Source organism: Pholcus phalangioides, unplaced genomic scaffold, assembly GCF_987345545.1.
Source record: "Pholcus phalangioides strain wild (caught in Gottingen) unplaced genomic scaffold, Ppha-v1.0 ptg000015l_1, whole genome shotgun sequence".
Taxonomy (NCBI): domain Eukaryota; kingdom Metazoa; phylum Arthropoda; class Arachnida; order Araneae; family Pholcidae; genus Pholcus; species Pholcus phalangioides.
In genome coordinates this window covers 116,617,377-116,633,634 of record NW_028301608.1, presented here as the reverse complement: position 1 = coordinate 116,633,634, position 16,258 = coordinate 116,617,377, and the positions used below count along the sequence as shown (strand labels likewise).

General features: G+C 34.8%; 1 protein-coding gene across 2 annotated transcripts in view; it reads right to left on the bottom strand.

Moving 5' to 3' along the window:
- Positions 1-2,632: 2,632 nt before the first annotated feature.
- Positions 2,633-16,258, bottom strand: part of Hsc70-5 (Heat shock protein 70 cognate 5) — a 44,323-nt gene continuing 30,697 nt past the window's right edge. For both annotated transcript variants that reach the window (XM_089245277.1, XM_089245278.1), the window contains exons 11-17: positions 13,644-13,781; positions 13,419-13,523; positions 13,191-13,308; positions 11,884-11,978; positions 10,262-10,354; positions 4,019-4,159; positions 2,633-2,985 (exon numbers count right to left, since the gene is read on the bottom strand). In XM_089245277.1, coding sequence (XP_089101403.1) covers positions 2,881-2,985; positions 4,019-4,159; positions 10,262-10,354; positions 11,884-11,978; positions 13,191-13,308; positions 13,419-13,523; positions 13,644-13,781 — 795 coding nt within the window. In that variant the 3' untranslated portion in view covers positions 2,633-2,880. The remainder of the gene's footprint in view (positions 2,986-4,018; positions 4,160-10,261; positions 10,355-11,883; positions 11,979-13,190; positions 13,309-13,418; positions 13,524-13,643; positions 13,782-16,258) is intronic.

Genomic DNA, 16,258 nt, shown 5'->3' with positions numbered 1-16,258 from the left:
AGGAAAACATGAAACTGGAAATATACTACTACTTCAATAATGTGGAAGTGAGCATGAATTACACAAATTTACTAACTCAAGGATGTACCCAGACGAGATATGTATTGAGTTACTGAAAGGGACAAAGAGTGTCTAAAGGGGAAAAATATGAAAATAAGTAGTAAATTTTATGATGCCTTACTAGTTGAGTGAATAGTGGTTGACATCGATTTAATTGGGTACATAATTGGTAAAACGGTGTTAAAAAAAATTGATTCCATATAAGTAATATTAAAATACAACATACACTTTTGTCAGTATTATGACAATGAAAGTCTTTCAACTGCCATTTTTTAAATATTTATTTATAATAATGCAATTATAAATTGCATAATTAAAATTCAATCATTGAAAACTACTAGTTTTATTTTTAACTAGCTTATACCCATCGCGCATTGCTGCGATCTCAGAAGGAAGGAAATTCAAGGAAATGGTGTGTGTGGAAAAAAAACTATATATGCCAGAAACCTTTCTCGCGGGAGTGTACTCAACAACTTCCCAGTTTCATGGCGATCGGATAAATGGTGTAGTAATGCATAAAGGACAGACAGACATACATTTGTTTACATATATGGATTAAAAATATGTTTTATTCATAATAGTGATGAATTTTAAGGATATAGATATTCGTCCCATCCCTATTTTCCAGGTAGGGCCTCAAAAAAAATCACTTGGATCGGGGGTCCATGATGCTCTTAAGACAGCCCTGGCAACAAAAACAATTACATCTTGTTCTACCGGATGGGCAAAAAGCCTGTGTAGAAACTTTAAAAATTCATAAAAACCTGAAAAATTAACCAAAATAAAAAATGGTTTGCAGGATTAGCATCGCCACGTAACGGGAATTTTTTTTTGACAGGGAAAAACAGCCGATAGCTGACGTGTTTATGCGAAGAAATCACCCCCCCCCCTACATTTCAGAACCCCTTCGATCATTTTCTCTATCATCCTGTTACTATGTGCGACATCTCTTCCTCGACCCCAATGCATTTTTCACTTCCTATAGTCGTAATTCTTGTAACTCGTACCTCTTCGCTCTACTATGAGCGCAACCGCTGCATCATCCGTAGTGTGACCGTACGTCCTGCATTTCCCGGGACAGTACCATATCTTTTACAAAAAAGTGTCTCGGTTTTTCAATAGTTTACTTGAATTTATTTTCATCAAAAATGTAGACACTGGTAATTTCCACAACTCAATTATAAGTTGAGATTATTTCCAGTGATATTTGTATTCTTTCTGAATTATGGCGAAAATGCCAATTAGCCACAAACTAACCAAAATTTTTTAAGATACCATAAAAAATAGCTGTTTCCAGTCTCCAAGTTGAAAAACATTTTCAGAATAAGTTCCGTTTGTAGTGATTCGAGAATTTTACTCTGAACGCGCAAGATATTGAGTATATAAATGAATTAACACATTGCCTATCAATTTTTTTCAGAAGCCTGCTATTCCAGTCATTTCTACCATGTATGGTTTACGAATGTTGAGAAATACTGCTTCCCTCAAAATCCTTAAACTCACTTTTGACTATTCAAGTGTGGTCAATATGTGCAATATTCAGAAAATTTCTCCGAACATCATGATACTTGTCTTTTAAAGATATAGGTAAATACTGTGATTCACTTAAACACCTCTCCCAATTATGCATCTTTTCTCCTTGCACAGACGCATAAATATATATTTTTTCAGTGGAGGGGGACCCACGCCTGAACTAAGAATGTTGGTGGGGGAGTCCGGGGGGATTGAGTTTGAACAAGGTTCCCAGCAAAATCTGATCATTTCCCTGATCAAAACTTAACTTCTTTTTTTTTAAAATCGACCTCTTCAAAATGCTTTGAGAGAATTGTGATCTGGATCAGGCCAAATTTGAATACTGGCAGGTCTTCATCCTTAATATAAAAATCAACAAGATTCTTGAACAGCATCTCAAGAAATCCATTAATCTATATTATATAGTCACATTAACATTTCATTTGGCTGTTTTTCAAAGTATGTCGCAGAAAGCTGGAGATACAAAGATCTGTGTGCATATTTTTGCTTTGAAATGGTTCTTTTGTGAGTGAAAGTATCTACCAAACTGTTTTGAAGAGCCACAGCTGAACCTTGAATTGGGCATGGGAACCGCGGAGTGAAAATTTTTTTGAGAACCAATTATTTAGATAGATAAAATGAGAGACAGCAAAAACTCACCCAAAAACATGGCCCCATCTCAGACTTTTTAAAAATTTATCAGATATGAATTTGATTGAGGAAGAATATTCCTCGGGCCTCTTTGGCTTTAATATTACTGAGGTTTAACTGTATTTGTTTGACTCACTTGGATACAATAGGCTCTCGATAGTATGGTCGTCCATTACATAATCCAGCGTTTTTTCTTCAACCATAGAAGAGAAAAACATGCCACTGCATGTCTGTGCGCAGAGGTTTATATTATTTAAATGGGTTTTTTCAACCACCTTCCAGTATCCTGCGATTTATTTAATTCAGCACACTCTGGTCTGACATGTGCCAAATTAGAAAGAGTCTACTGCAGCGATAATTACCTTAAAGAGGACTAAATATATTTGCACAAGTGAGAACCAAAATAAAATTTAACAAAAGGATTTCTTTTTTAATTAGCTTGCACAGGGTCTGTACATTTATATGAACTATATTACAGTGTAAATGCCTTTTGATTTATGGCTAAATAAAAAAATCTCGCATCCAGTCCAGCATTTCATTATTGTGATGAAATTCAACTATATATTCAGCCAACACGAAATTCTAGTAGTTCTTTTTGTTTTGCCAGATAAAGTATACATAAAATGTTTGGACACTCAAAATCGGATAAATTAATGTTTAATTTTTTTCTTCCTTCTTCTGTCCTTCATCCGTGCTCTCTGTATTTTCACTGGTACTCGAACTGTCACTCGTAGTGTTACTGCCACCCCTTTCATTGGCCATCTACAGAAAAGCCAAAATTAAAACAACGAATGAATCAAAATTTATATATATATCTAATGAATCAAAACTATTCAGTCACGTTAAAAATGTAAAAGGAATTACCAAGACACTAACCAACAAGAGCCTTCAATTTTGGTGTGAATTTTTTTAAGGTGAAATGCAAGTCGGACAGCCAGAGGGCCCACACACATTAGGCTGTTGTTTCAAAAAAGCATGAACCATTCCACTTATACAGTAGTTACGGCAAATGATATTTACCATGATCAAAATAGGACAGGAAAAATGATCCCAATCCTTCTCTTCCCCCCACAGATTGGAATGCAACTAACAGTCATCACAAGAGCCCGGATTATATACATTTTCATATTTTGGCATTTTAGCATTAATGCATATAAATGCATCAAAGAATTTTCAGTATAAGTGCATATTTTGGAAGGTTTATTTAAGCTCACTCAATTTTTTATGATATTTCAAATAAATATTGTTCATAATATTTTCATAACATCTGGTTTTTTTTCCCCGCAGGTGAAATTTAGCAAATTAATACATATATTTACTAATACGTATTTTACAAATATTAGCCATTTTATTGTAAAGCCATTTTCTAGAGAAATGTCAGTGTTAAATTTTTTTAGAAATAGTGTGGAAATTCTTTTGTTACTGGCATTTTTGCTATTGAACAGCTACAACAAACTGAAAAAATTAAAATATGCCTGAATAAAAAATATGTAGAAGCTATTTGCATATGCAGTATATATACATATGCACTAAGAAATAAAAAAAGATGCATTTTAAAAACATCTTTTTTTGCATGGTTTAATACATATTTTCTCATTCTTTATATGTATTTCAGAATTTGACTTTTTCAAGATTTCTACTGTATATTCTGGGGTGTTTAGTGCATATTTTGGGATTTTCAAGTGCATATTTGCATATTTTGCCACTTTTTTAGTGCATATAATTCACGCTCTAATCATCATGAACATACAAGTTACTTCCCCAGAATGTAAGCAAAATTAAAAAAGGTCCTCACCTTCTTGTAGGCAACTTCAAAGAGCTTCAGAGAAGCCTGCTGCAGGTCCTGGGTAACTTTCTTGATTTTCTCTGGGGATTCGTTATCCTTGTTTGCTATCAATTCTCTCACCTCTGCGATCTTGGTGCGGATGTTACTACACTGTTAATGGATCAGAATAAATGACACATAAGTAAAAATCATACACAAACACTATAAAAGGAAATTCACAACTGCATTATATACACATATCATTAGTACTCTTCCAACGAAAAAAAAAAAAATATCAAGGGCTATTACAGCACTTTTCAAGATAAAATTCAAAAACTCAAGAACTTTTACAAACGCATATTTTTCACATGAATAATATGGACATATTAAACTTTTAGAGGTTACATTTCTACATATTTTATGTCATATTATCTGTATTTGAGTGAGTGTTCATTAAAACGAGAATTTTGCTATAACGGTATTCAACTGTAATTCATATTCGAATACATTTCTCAGGATTTATAGACCACTTAGTATTAGCTACAGCTTCCCCCCCCCCCGGTTGTTTATATTGATTTATACGAATGATTTTTTTATACATTGTAGTGTCCATATAATTTCTGCATTTACTGCTTCATTTTTCAATAAATGACATCTAATATCATTTCCATTTGAAATACTTATTTCGTTTTCAACAGTGTCACTTTCAGGCTTGATCAGGGGTCAGCACGGATCATGGCCTCAAAACTAGTGAAAATAGTGACCAAAATATTTTTAGAAAGAGACCAAATGGACAATGAATTTTGATTATTACCAAATTGAAATTGAATTTAGTTTTAACTTTCCATTTCAATAGAACTCATTGAAATTGCTTTTTTTTACATAATAGTGTGAAATAATTAAATCAAACTCAAACGCATTCTGCTAACCAGAAAAGTTTTGAATAACTTTTTGAATAACAAATTTATCAACAACTATGTGCGAGAGAATAACTACATTATATTCTTTCTGAGTAACAGTAGCAATGCCTTCACCCATATTGCTTTCCACAACCCATCTTAAAATTAATTTACACAGGAAAAACTTCAAAACAGAAAAAGTTTTCACATTCAAAGAAGGGGAAAAAATGAAATAACACAAAATTTGATGAGAATTTCTCCCATCTACATTCCAGTGGATTTTTCATTCATGTTATGCTATGAATGACAGTATAAAAAATGTACTCAAACTTTTTTAACTAGTACAATTTGATTTACATACCTAGGTTTGTATAATACGTTCCAACAAATTTTAAGAAATTTACTATAATGATTAAAAACCATAAAATTAAATTTTTAACATTTTAAATTATTAAAGTAAAATACTTAAATTACTGAATTATAAATTATTTAATTGAATAAAATATTTAAATTATTAAATTGAATAAAGTATTTTAATTATTATGCGCTGAGGGAGGAGCAATCCACCCCTTCCCAGCGTCAATGGCAGAGTCTACTGATGTATATATATATAATGTATATCAATTGTCATCGTGCAACCCCTTAAGTCCTTCAAGTATCTCCACCTATGGCTGGACTGGGAAAAGTGTGCGAGTACTATTTTAAACGCGGGGGGGGGGGGGGGAGATATCGAGAGAAAAATTTGTAAAAATATTTATTTTTATTTTTTTTACACACAACATACACCCCTGCAAAAAAAAAACCACACATTTACTCCTTTACAGAGAAACATAGGGGGTGAGAAGTGACAAAGTCCATTTCGGAGCAGCAAAATATAGGATTTGGGGCAGATATTTATAAATTGGAGCAGGGAAATTAACAAGAATATTTTCGTTAACCCTCACCCCCTTTCAAAATAAAACAACTGCACTGTCTTTTGTCATCAAACATCTTTTCATCAGCTTGTTTTTTGTTTTTGGTATTTCAGGCTTTTGACACCTTGTTTGAAAGAGAGGCTGCCATAAAATTTTTCACACCAATCTATTTAAGATGATTTTTGCTTACTGAGGGCACTATTGGCTGTCTGGAACCACAGCACTTCAAATGGGCTAAAAATTTTCTATAAGTTTTCAATTTTTTCATACTTGGAAAGAAATTGTTGCAAAATAGGAGAGAATTTCAGAAGAATCAACACGACGTTTGGCGATTAAGTAATTATTTGGCAATATTGGGGATCTCTGACACTTGTTCGGCAAAGTTTCTAAATTAGCATTCGTAATTCGGCGGAAACACACTTTTTACTTCCGGAACGAATTTTTTTTTCCACGAAACATCAGGATTTGACGCAATGACGATCGACTACAGTAATTTCTGCTGCTGCAAGTGGCGACTTTGTTTTAAACGGCAACTGACTCTCATTTGCGCTTTAAAGCTGAAAGACCATTGCAAATGATCTTCACTTGCACGATCACGGATATTATCGGGGTTTTGCAATGGAAAGGCAGATAGTTTAAATAAGGCGTACAGTGGAATAAAACACGCTCTTAGAAAGAATCGTGTCGCGGTAAGCAGGAACAAAAAATTTTTGGCGTCCTTTCCGAAATTCCGGGCATACTGAAGCGAAATTAGCTATTTGGCGCAGAAATACACTATTGGAGCAGGATGTTAATTTTGGCGCAGAATTCCCACCCCTGGAAACAGTATAATTTCAGCCCCTCCCCCCGTAATTTTTAACAGAAAAAGAGGTTCAGCGGCCTTCCCTGGTAAATTTCCCATGAACCTTGTAAGCACCAACGTGGCGACTTTTTTTCGTGCCAAAGAATCGCCGTTTTGCGGTAGTCAATTCAAGATGGCTGACAAAGGGCACATAAAAAATTACAAAAAAATATATAATTTATAATATGAATCAACCTAATATGTGGCAATATGCGAAAATCGATAGAAATATATACGGAAATACGGAAAATTTGGATAAAATGAACACAAAAATCGAATCAACAGGGTTTATAAATGTGGTTGATACAGTTTATGGATGCTGCTGTCAGGGCGAAAAACGCTGACTCCTCCCGTAATTTTCAACGAACAAAAACAGTGAATTCACCCCCCCCCCACCCGGGGCACCCGATTTACCATGGCTGTAACACAATTGTTTTTTCTGGAGGGGAAACGTAATTTTACTGCCCCTTGACTGTGAAATTCGATAATTTTGCAAAGGAATTTTTATTGCCTTTTCTTAAATATATACCATTCCATCAAAAACGCTGTCCAAGGCATTGCCCCAAGCCCCAAGTTTTGTATCTGATCACGGTATGTAGCAACCCAGGTCGCAAGTACGAACGAAAATTTACTATTGCCTGGGGCCGGTATCCACTCTTTTTAACACAAAAAGAGTAAACTCTGCACCTTTCCTCGTTCAACACCCGTGGAACCAGACCCCCGCCCTCTCCTATTGCGGTCATAACAGCGACTCAGATAAAAACGTTTTAATAACTTCCGAGGTCTAAAAATGGAGCACAAGATGTCGATATTAAGTCAACAATCAGTATCGTGAAGATGCTCTAAATTAAGTTACGGCCAGAAGCGGATAAAGGTCAGTTGACGGCCCGGGCATAAAAAAAAAATTAATATTAGGCCCTTTAAATTAGGTAAAAAAAGGAAAGTAGGGGCCAAGGCACACTCGGTGCAATGCCGTCTTAAAGCATGGGCCCACCCGGGGACCTCACAAAAATGAGATCCGGTTGAAATTTTTTAGGATTTGCCAGGTACGGCCTCAGAAAAACTATTTGGCCCGGGGGCCCATGATACTCTTAAGACGGCCCTGACTCGATGTGTCCATCGTTAAATCCGCCTCTATTTACGGCTCGCATGCACATTAACTGAGCTTTTATCAGCTGATGACCAATTTTCATCTGATTTGGAAACCCTTGTGTTAAACTAAATGTTGAATTCCAGAATTCTGGGATCTTTTCATAAATAGTTCTCCTTTCGATCAAATTTGGGGGTACGGTTTCTTGCTGAGAGTTAAATCCAGTTGGAAAAATAGTACGAATGTTATTTGTAGATGGATCGCGATTTTCAATCGGATTTCTTTTTATTATAAGTAAATTCAAAATACCTGCGAGCTCCTTTAACCTTGGCTAGTTACAAGAGTATTCGCCAAAGCGTATTAATCCGCTGACTGCTCAATTTGTGGATGGAAATTGCTTCAAAAATTGTCTAATTTTTTTCACTCAAAAAGTGAAGTTTGAGCGGTAATACCACGTGCGTTCAAATGCCGTAATTTAGTGACAATTAACGACATCTGTTGGCCAAAACATAAATGAAACGTCTAATACTGTATATAATTTACTTCAGTGGTTAAACGGGGGGGAAACGGGATGCGCTCCTCAATAAAGGAAGAAAAACACATGCCCGTGGAAATCGAGCAGCCAGAGGGTTAATACGCTTAATACATATTAATAATACACGTCTTTAATACACGCTTTGGTATTTTCTCGTTGCGTGTAAGTTAGCTTCTGCACGGGCTCTCTTAAATCGTCATTTCAAATAACATTTAAAAAAAGTAACGATAGAACAAACAACAAATGTAACTTGCTCGATACTCCAAGAAAGGAATTCGACCCTTAGGACTAAAACTTTTTAAAACAAATAAAATAGAAAATGAAAGAACGAGTGAGCATGTGGGAAAATAAGAAAGAATGGTAGTTGGGGGGGGGGGGGAATTCTTTGTTGTAAGTAGGTCTTTTACGCTATTTTTTTCCGACCGGCTTTTCCATAAAATGACTCTAACCAAGGAGCTTTCTTTCCAACTTGCTGACGTCACACGGTATGCTTCCGGGAAGATAAGGCGTCTGCAATCGTAGTTCAATGAAGGGAGGGAGAAAATTGGCGATATTGAACCGGTAAAGTTCCTCCTTGAAGAAAAGAAAAACACTGACAGCAGAAAAACGTGCGAGACAGAGGTTTCTTTGCTAAAAAAGTGGAAAAAGTGACCTGGGCCTGAAAATACGTAATAAAAGTGACCAGTTTCTAAAAAAGTGACTTTTAGTGAAAAAAGTGACCCGTGCCGAGCCCTGCTTGATGGAATCATTCATAGAAGGAAGTTTCTTGAGCAATAAATTCGCAGACGATTGCCTGATTTCCACCAAATCACAATGCTTTTTTTACTTTTGATATGGGATTTCAACATAGATATTTTATTACTGGAGGGAGCCGCAGAAAACATCGAATACAAGTCAAGTGACACGAACAACACAGTTTGTGCCTGTCAATTTCCTCATTGAAACATACAGTTCAGACGATAAATATTGAAATATTGCAATTAATTGTCCTTTAAAGACAAAAAAAAAAAGGTTACAGAACTCTTTTACAGATAGAAAAAGATTCATTAATACTGGAACAACTTTTCATTAATTTTGGAATTATATCACCGATATGCTGCTGAAATTGTTACTTTCATGGCAACCATGACTGCCATGAGAAAACAGATTGTGCTGACATTCAACTCGTCACGTGATCTTCTGAGGAATGATGTTGCGGAGACAGCTGAGTTCATACCAGAGCCAGAAGGGGAGGGAATACTGCCTCAGCCGGCAATATTTTTTTTAGGTGGAAACATAGAACACTTATATACTCCCTCCAGTAATATAACCTCAATGGATTTCAGCGCCGATTCCCCCATTAAAGCGGTATTAATGATTTTCAAATACGGCTTGAATTTGGTGGCATTTTTGTCTGGCACACTCAACAACCAATCTTCACAGCAGTGATTTTTCAGCTACAAGTTATTGAAAATACATTTGCCACTCATTTTTTTTCTTTCTTTCCAGAACCTTGTACAAGCGCTTCACCTCTCTTTAATTAAAAAAAACCGAATGTATTTTGTTAACACTAATCAGACTGAAAGGCTGAAATTATTTCAGAATTTTATTTTAAGATATTGATTTTTCAAGTCCTCCAGAAAAAAATACCAAGTACCAAAGTTTAACGATTTCCAAGGATTCCAAATATGTCTCCATACAATCCAGGATACAAGATACCATAAGAATAGAAAAAAAATGAGCTTTCAATCTTTAAATCCAATTATCCAGGGTTATTGACTGCTAAGGCTGCTTCTCTGTGCTTTGCCCTTTTTTTCAACGACGTCACTTACTGATTTAAAAAAAAAAAAAGGGTAGTAAAAAAATATTTTGGAAAACTTTTTTTGAAGGCCTTGAAAATGATTTTTTAAGGACAGTATAAACTATGATACATTAAATCACTAGCATGAGGGTTTTAACTCCTTTTCCCACTTTATTCACAAATCAGCACGAACAGTAACAAATGAATATCTTACCTCTTCTTCAGGAAGCTGGCTTTTGAATTCCTCCATCTTTGATTCTGTATCATGAATGATACCTTCAGCTTGATTGATGGCTTCGATAGTTTCCTAAATAAATAAAATTTCCACAAGACAACAGTTGAGTACAAATCATTTTATTATGGCTCACGAATATTAGAAAAAAATAACATTGTAAAAAGAAATTTAAATATGGCAGCAAAGAATTAAAATTAGGCTGGAAAATATATTACATTTATAAAGTTATTGGAAAATATAAGTATAGTTAAAAATAGCTATACATGGTGAGGATGCTCAGAGGGAGAACAAGTTCCGTAATGGGATATTTTTTATAACATGGACCCCTCAACAGTAGGTTATATGTAAAAAATTGGCAAAGGATTAAAAATCATTTAATTAGTTCCAGAAAGGCCCAAAACTTGAAAATATATTTTTAAACTATCAAGAAGTGCTAGAAAAAAAAAGAATGCCAAAATTAACAGCTTCAAAAATTTGATCAATGAGAATTTACAGGAAGATGAAATACTGAAGATCTCTCTGCATTTTAATCTATGGCCACAACTGACACCAGAAAAGTTGATGCAGAGGTACCAACATGATGAAAGATAAAATACTTGGGGGAGGAAATGAAAGTTGCAAGTTGTCTCCTATATTTGGGACTCAAGCCCACGCACAGGAGGGGTGCATCGCATATTTAATAATAATCATTGGAGTAAGGGGCTCTCAAACAGCCCCCCCCCCCAGGTTACTCTCAAACAGCCCCCAACTCTGCACCTGAGTTGGTGTTGACACAACCCAGTCAAATTTGTAGGTCTCCCCATCCATTTGTGATTTGGTCAGTTCATTTCTGTCCGATACCTCTGAAGATGAAAAAGATAATCTAGAATGTCCGACTGTTTCAGTTTGAAGCTAAGTCTTGCACTGAAAGAACACGTGCTCTCAAAACATACTTCTTTTTTTCAATGCACTTTCTATTTTAGCTGAATCTTTTCATTTTACATAAAATGGTTCACAGAATTTAAGAAATGTAGGTACACTCTGGAAGATTCTGAGGGACACAAGTTAATCTGGCTTGAGTGACATTAATTCTGATGATTGGTGTTAAAATTCAGCTCATTCCGTGGCTGTTTTATGTTAGTGCATACATCCATACCAACAAAAATGTTTGTTAGCCGAATCTGTAATAGGCAGAAAAATAAAAAAAATCTTACTTTACCAAAAAATTTATAATTTAGAGGCATTTGTTAGCTGACGAATCACTGTTTAAGATTTGGTTTATTCATGAATGTTCTAGTTGTCTAGTCTCGGAAATGTAATCTAGACTGAATAAGATTCTATACATAAAGCGTTTTATAATCTGAATGATAGAAATGAATTGAGTGATCTAAAAGGTTGTATGCTTGATAGTCTTACAAGCAGAGCTCCGCTATATTTATAACCTCAGAGCCTGGCATTCAACCATGCATGTAAAACCACACATGTAATAATTGAAAAAATTACATTAATAAAAAATGTTAGTTTACGCCGAGCCCTTTCTAATGAATCCGTTCATGTTACCTCATTCAAAAAATTCCAAACGAAAAGTAAATCTACAGATTCAACAAGATTGAAAGCATTACCTTCTTGACTTTATCTTGTTCAGCATACATTTCGGCATTCTTTATCATGTTTTCTATCTCGTCTTTACTCAAGCCTCCAGAGGACTGTATTACAACTAATAATAATAAATACCATAAGAATATGCAAGACAATAAGTACAATAAATAAGAGAAATTTTCAAAGTTCAGGGTTCCCAACAAAACTGGCTTGATCATTTTCCCTGACCAAAAGCGCATACACTGTCACACGCGCATATATAATTCTAAACCATCCAACATCACTAAATTATCGTCGTCCCCGTATTCGTGGGGGTTACGTTCTGGAAGTGGGGAAAATGCTTTAAATCTGTGAATAACCGAAAATATGATCGAAGTGCTCAAAATTTTCAACAGGATGGATAGGACGGACAAGGAATTATTAGTATACTGTCAATCGACTGTTTTTACAAGGGGATACCAGTATCGATTGCAGGGGTGCAAGCGCCCCTCATCTATTTTGGAGCAGCAAATTTCATATTTGGAGCAGAAATTTTGAAAATGAAGCAGAACTAAAAAATGAACTATATCTGAAATATAAGGAGTAATTTTTCTGTGAAATGTCAAAAGTTTTACCAGAAATGGTTGAAACAAATAATTCTAAATAAATTTCCTTCACAAATTAAAATCCATTTAAATTTTTTCTGAATTATCTTATCCGTCACTATTAAAACATGCATTACTGAAATAAAAATTACTGATGAATAAAAATTATTACTCTTTTCAAATTAAGCAACATGCATACTAAAAACCTACACAGCAAGAATTTCTGCTGCTTGAACACCAAAATCTTATTCAGGATTCTTATTGGAGGATTATGTCATTCTCCACTATCCATACAAAGGTTTTAACAGCCGGCTGATGCGAAGATATATTTTGGATAGAGAAAATTCAACTGCCCTCATGGAGAACCCACTCTGAATTCTCTTTCCAGAATATATCTTCGCATCAGCCAGCTGTTAAAACTTTTGTATGGATAGTGGAGAGATACCATCCTCAGGTTTAATCAATGACATGTGGTGTGCGAGTACATAACTGAACCAGTTTCCTAAGTGGTCACCTCGGCTCTTTTGTGCATTGTGTCAAGCTGAAAACATTGATGCTTGCCTATTCAGTAATTAGACATAACAGTAATTACAGTTTATCTAATTCAGTGGTTCTTAAGCTTCTTCAACAACATAGTATAGCAAAAGGGGAAAAAAACCCAGAATTGCATCCATTAAAAACTACATTACTGTAGTTTACAAATTAATTACTGAATGGGGAATTTTAAACAAAGAAATATTACATACTGTTTTGTTCCTTTCCTGTGGCACGATCACGAGCCGATACGTGAACAATTCCATTAGCATCAATGTCAAAAGTTACTTCTATTTGAGGGACTCCTCTTGGAGCAGGTGGAATTCCTATCTAAAAATAAACTTCAAACATTAGAACGTTCATTGTAATCAGACTTCTTTCAAAAATGACCAGATCAATTTGAAATATTAGTCGTGACAGAAAATTGTAACAAGTCATACCAAAGAGAACTGTCCTAAAATTTTATTGTCACTGGCCATGTGTCGTTCACCTTGGAATACTTTGATTTCTACTTGAGTCTGTCCATCCGCTGCCGTTGAGAATACCTGGTAGAGAGTTATAAAAGGTTTTGATAGCATCCAAAACATTTTTCTCTCCATCAATAAAAGAAAATAAAAATAAAGAACAGCTGAAACATTTTAAAAAACTCAAATTCAAGCAATCACCTGGCTCTTTTTTGTAGGAATGGTTGTATTCTTTGTAATTAGTTTTGTGAAAACACCACCGAGAGTCTCAATTCCAAGTGACAGTGGCGTAACATCTAACAAGAGCACATCAGTCACATCACCTGCTAAAACTGCACCCTAAGTTAAAAATACAAAATTCTTATCAAATTCTGTTTGATGAAAATAAAATATTCAACATTAAAGAACATAGCTTATCAGTTTCTCAACCACCAGGCCACGAGTGATTCACATTTCATCCCCCCCCCCCACACACACTTATTTCCCATTAGTCCCGGCCTTACACTTACAAAAAAAAAAACCACCATCAGGCTGTAGACATCTAAAGGTCGAGAACCACTGACATATCTCAACTCTAAAAATGACTACAATCTGGTTACTTTGGGCAAGACCATCTTAATTAGTTTGAAGAGTAGGGACACAGAACTTGTTTCGAGGAGTTGTCAGCTTAATTTATATGTAAAAAACAATCTCATACATATTAAGAAAACTTCAATAATTTGATAGCCCTTGTCTAACCTAAGTCATATTCATTTTAAAATATACTAAATATAAATTAGAATCAAGAACTTAAAAAAAAACCAGGAAAACAAATGAACAATTATTTCAAATAAGAAAGTTTCTGTATATAATAGTTAACTTCGCTTTTAAAAGACCCCACTTTTAACAAGAATTTGGCATTAACAAGCATTTCATTTGGTACAATGTTCATTGTATAGCAAGTCTGTTGGTTTTAGTAAGCAGGTCTTTACAGTACTTTGTATTTAACGAAGGATTCATTCTTTTGCCTCGCATAATATGGAGATGCACACAAGGGACGACTGTCAATCAAATAGTTTGACAAAAGGTTCATCACCCCTCTAGGTTTGTTGTCAAAGTGCAGAAATAGCAGCATTTCATTACGAAGAAATGAACAAGCATGGAAAATTAATATAAAAACTGGCCACAAACAGAATTTTAAAAAATGGCTAGTTTGGGCACTTGCTCAACTTCAATAGGTGCCAATTTACAGACTTGAAAAATCTGTAGTTTATCCCGTGACGACACATTCATCAAAGAAAACATATCAAACAAATAAAAGGGAAAAACCGGAGACTTTTTAAAAATTTCAATGGGTGACCATATATAAAGCCAGCTTTTCTAGGACGCATTTTTTGCTGCCCTGATTTTTTAGGTATAATTAGCCACTTTGCTTTTGGCATCATATTTGGCGACAATTACCAATTTTTCTTACTTGAAATCCTAATTCCCCATATTATCCCCCCCATCCGGCAAGGACCGGATGAGTATTTTCCATTCAAACAAAGCTCAATTTAATGACTTTTAGGAATTTTTGTATGAAGATACAAAAAACTGGAAAAATTGGGTTTCAGACAGAAAGATTTTAATGAGGCTGAAAAATCGTAAGGCTTCCAGGTAAATCTGAAGCATTGACACCTATAAACTATAGACACCATGTGTTTGAGTGTGAGGATCATTTCTCCTTTCCCATGTGCACCATGTTCTTCATTTAAGGAAAAATGTCCAAAAGCCAAGTTTTAACTTGCAAAGATAAAATACTAATTATAAAGTTGCTATAAAAAGGTGAAAGAAATATTTTGGTATATACGTCATAATATCCATGTAATCCCATATCTACTTATTATAAGAACTTAATTTTCAAAACTTCATTTTTTTGGCTTGAAAACAGATTTAATGAGTGGCCAGATATAACCAGGGTTGTAAAAAACCCGGGTTTTTATAAAAAAAAAAGTTTTTTGGGTAAAATGGGAAAAAAATAAAATTTCCTATTTCCACAACCTCAACATATCTAAACATGTATGCACATCCTTTATGTGTACATCTTACATTATGTCTACATATACATTTTTGGTGTACGTTAAACTATGTATTTGATTAATAAAATTGACCATACAACAAGGGAATAATTTTTCACACATAAACACACCCACTTCTGCATAATTGTATCTGAACCTGCGATGCGAACTGCAGGAAAAAAATTCTGAGAATTCAGGATGGTGCCTGAATTTTTTTTCTCCCAATTTTTCAACACTGCCGAAAATGTATTCAAAAGTGTCCTGATCCGTCAAAAATAAAACCCTTGGCTATGTGACCAGAACTTTTTTTTTTTAAATCGAACTCAAACTTTCAGGAGCTTAAGTCACATGCCTCTTTTTATTGAATTCCTCACTGTTGAAGAATATCCCTGCTTCATTAAATTCTGAAATACTTTTAAAAAAAACAGTAATTAAAAAATGATCTGATTAAGAGGAGATAGCAGTCATTGTGAGGATTAATTACTCTGGAGGTGTTTTCCACTTGTCCAAATTAGCCATTTTTGGGAACTTGAAACCACAGAATAAAGTAAATTATTAAATACAAATGTCAATAACATTATTGTACATTAATATCACTTTATACAAGACAGTCTGTCATGTATAGCAACAGAATGCCTTCATCTGGCTGACGATTTTAACAAGCTAATTTTCGGGGGTTGGGCTTATATTATGAGCATCTTGAAAATCAAGCTAAGGCCGCTGTGGTGGTCGAGTGGTTATAGTGACGGACTCGCGATGCGAGGATCCGGGTTCGAACCC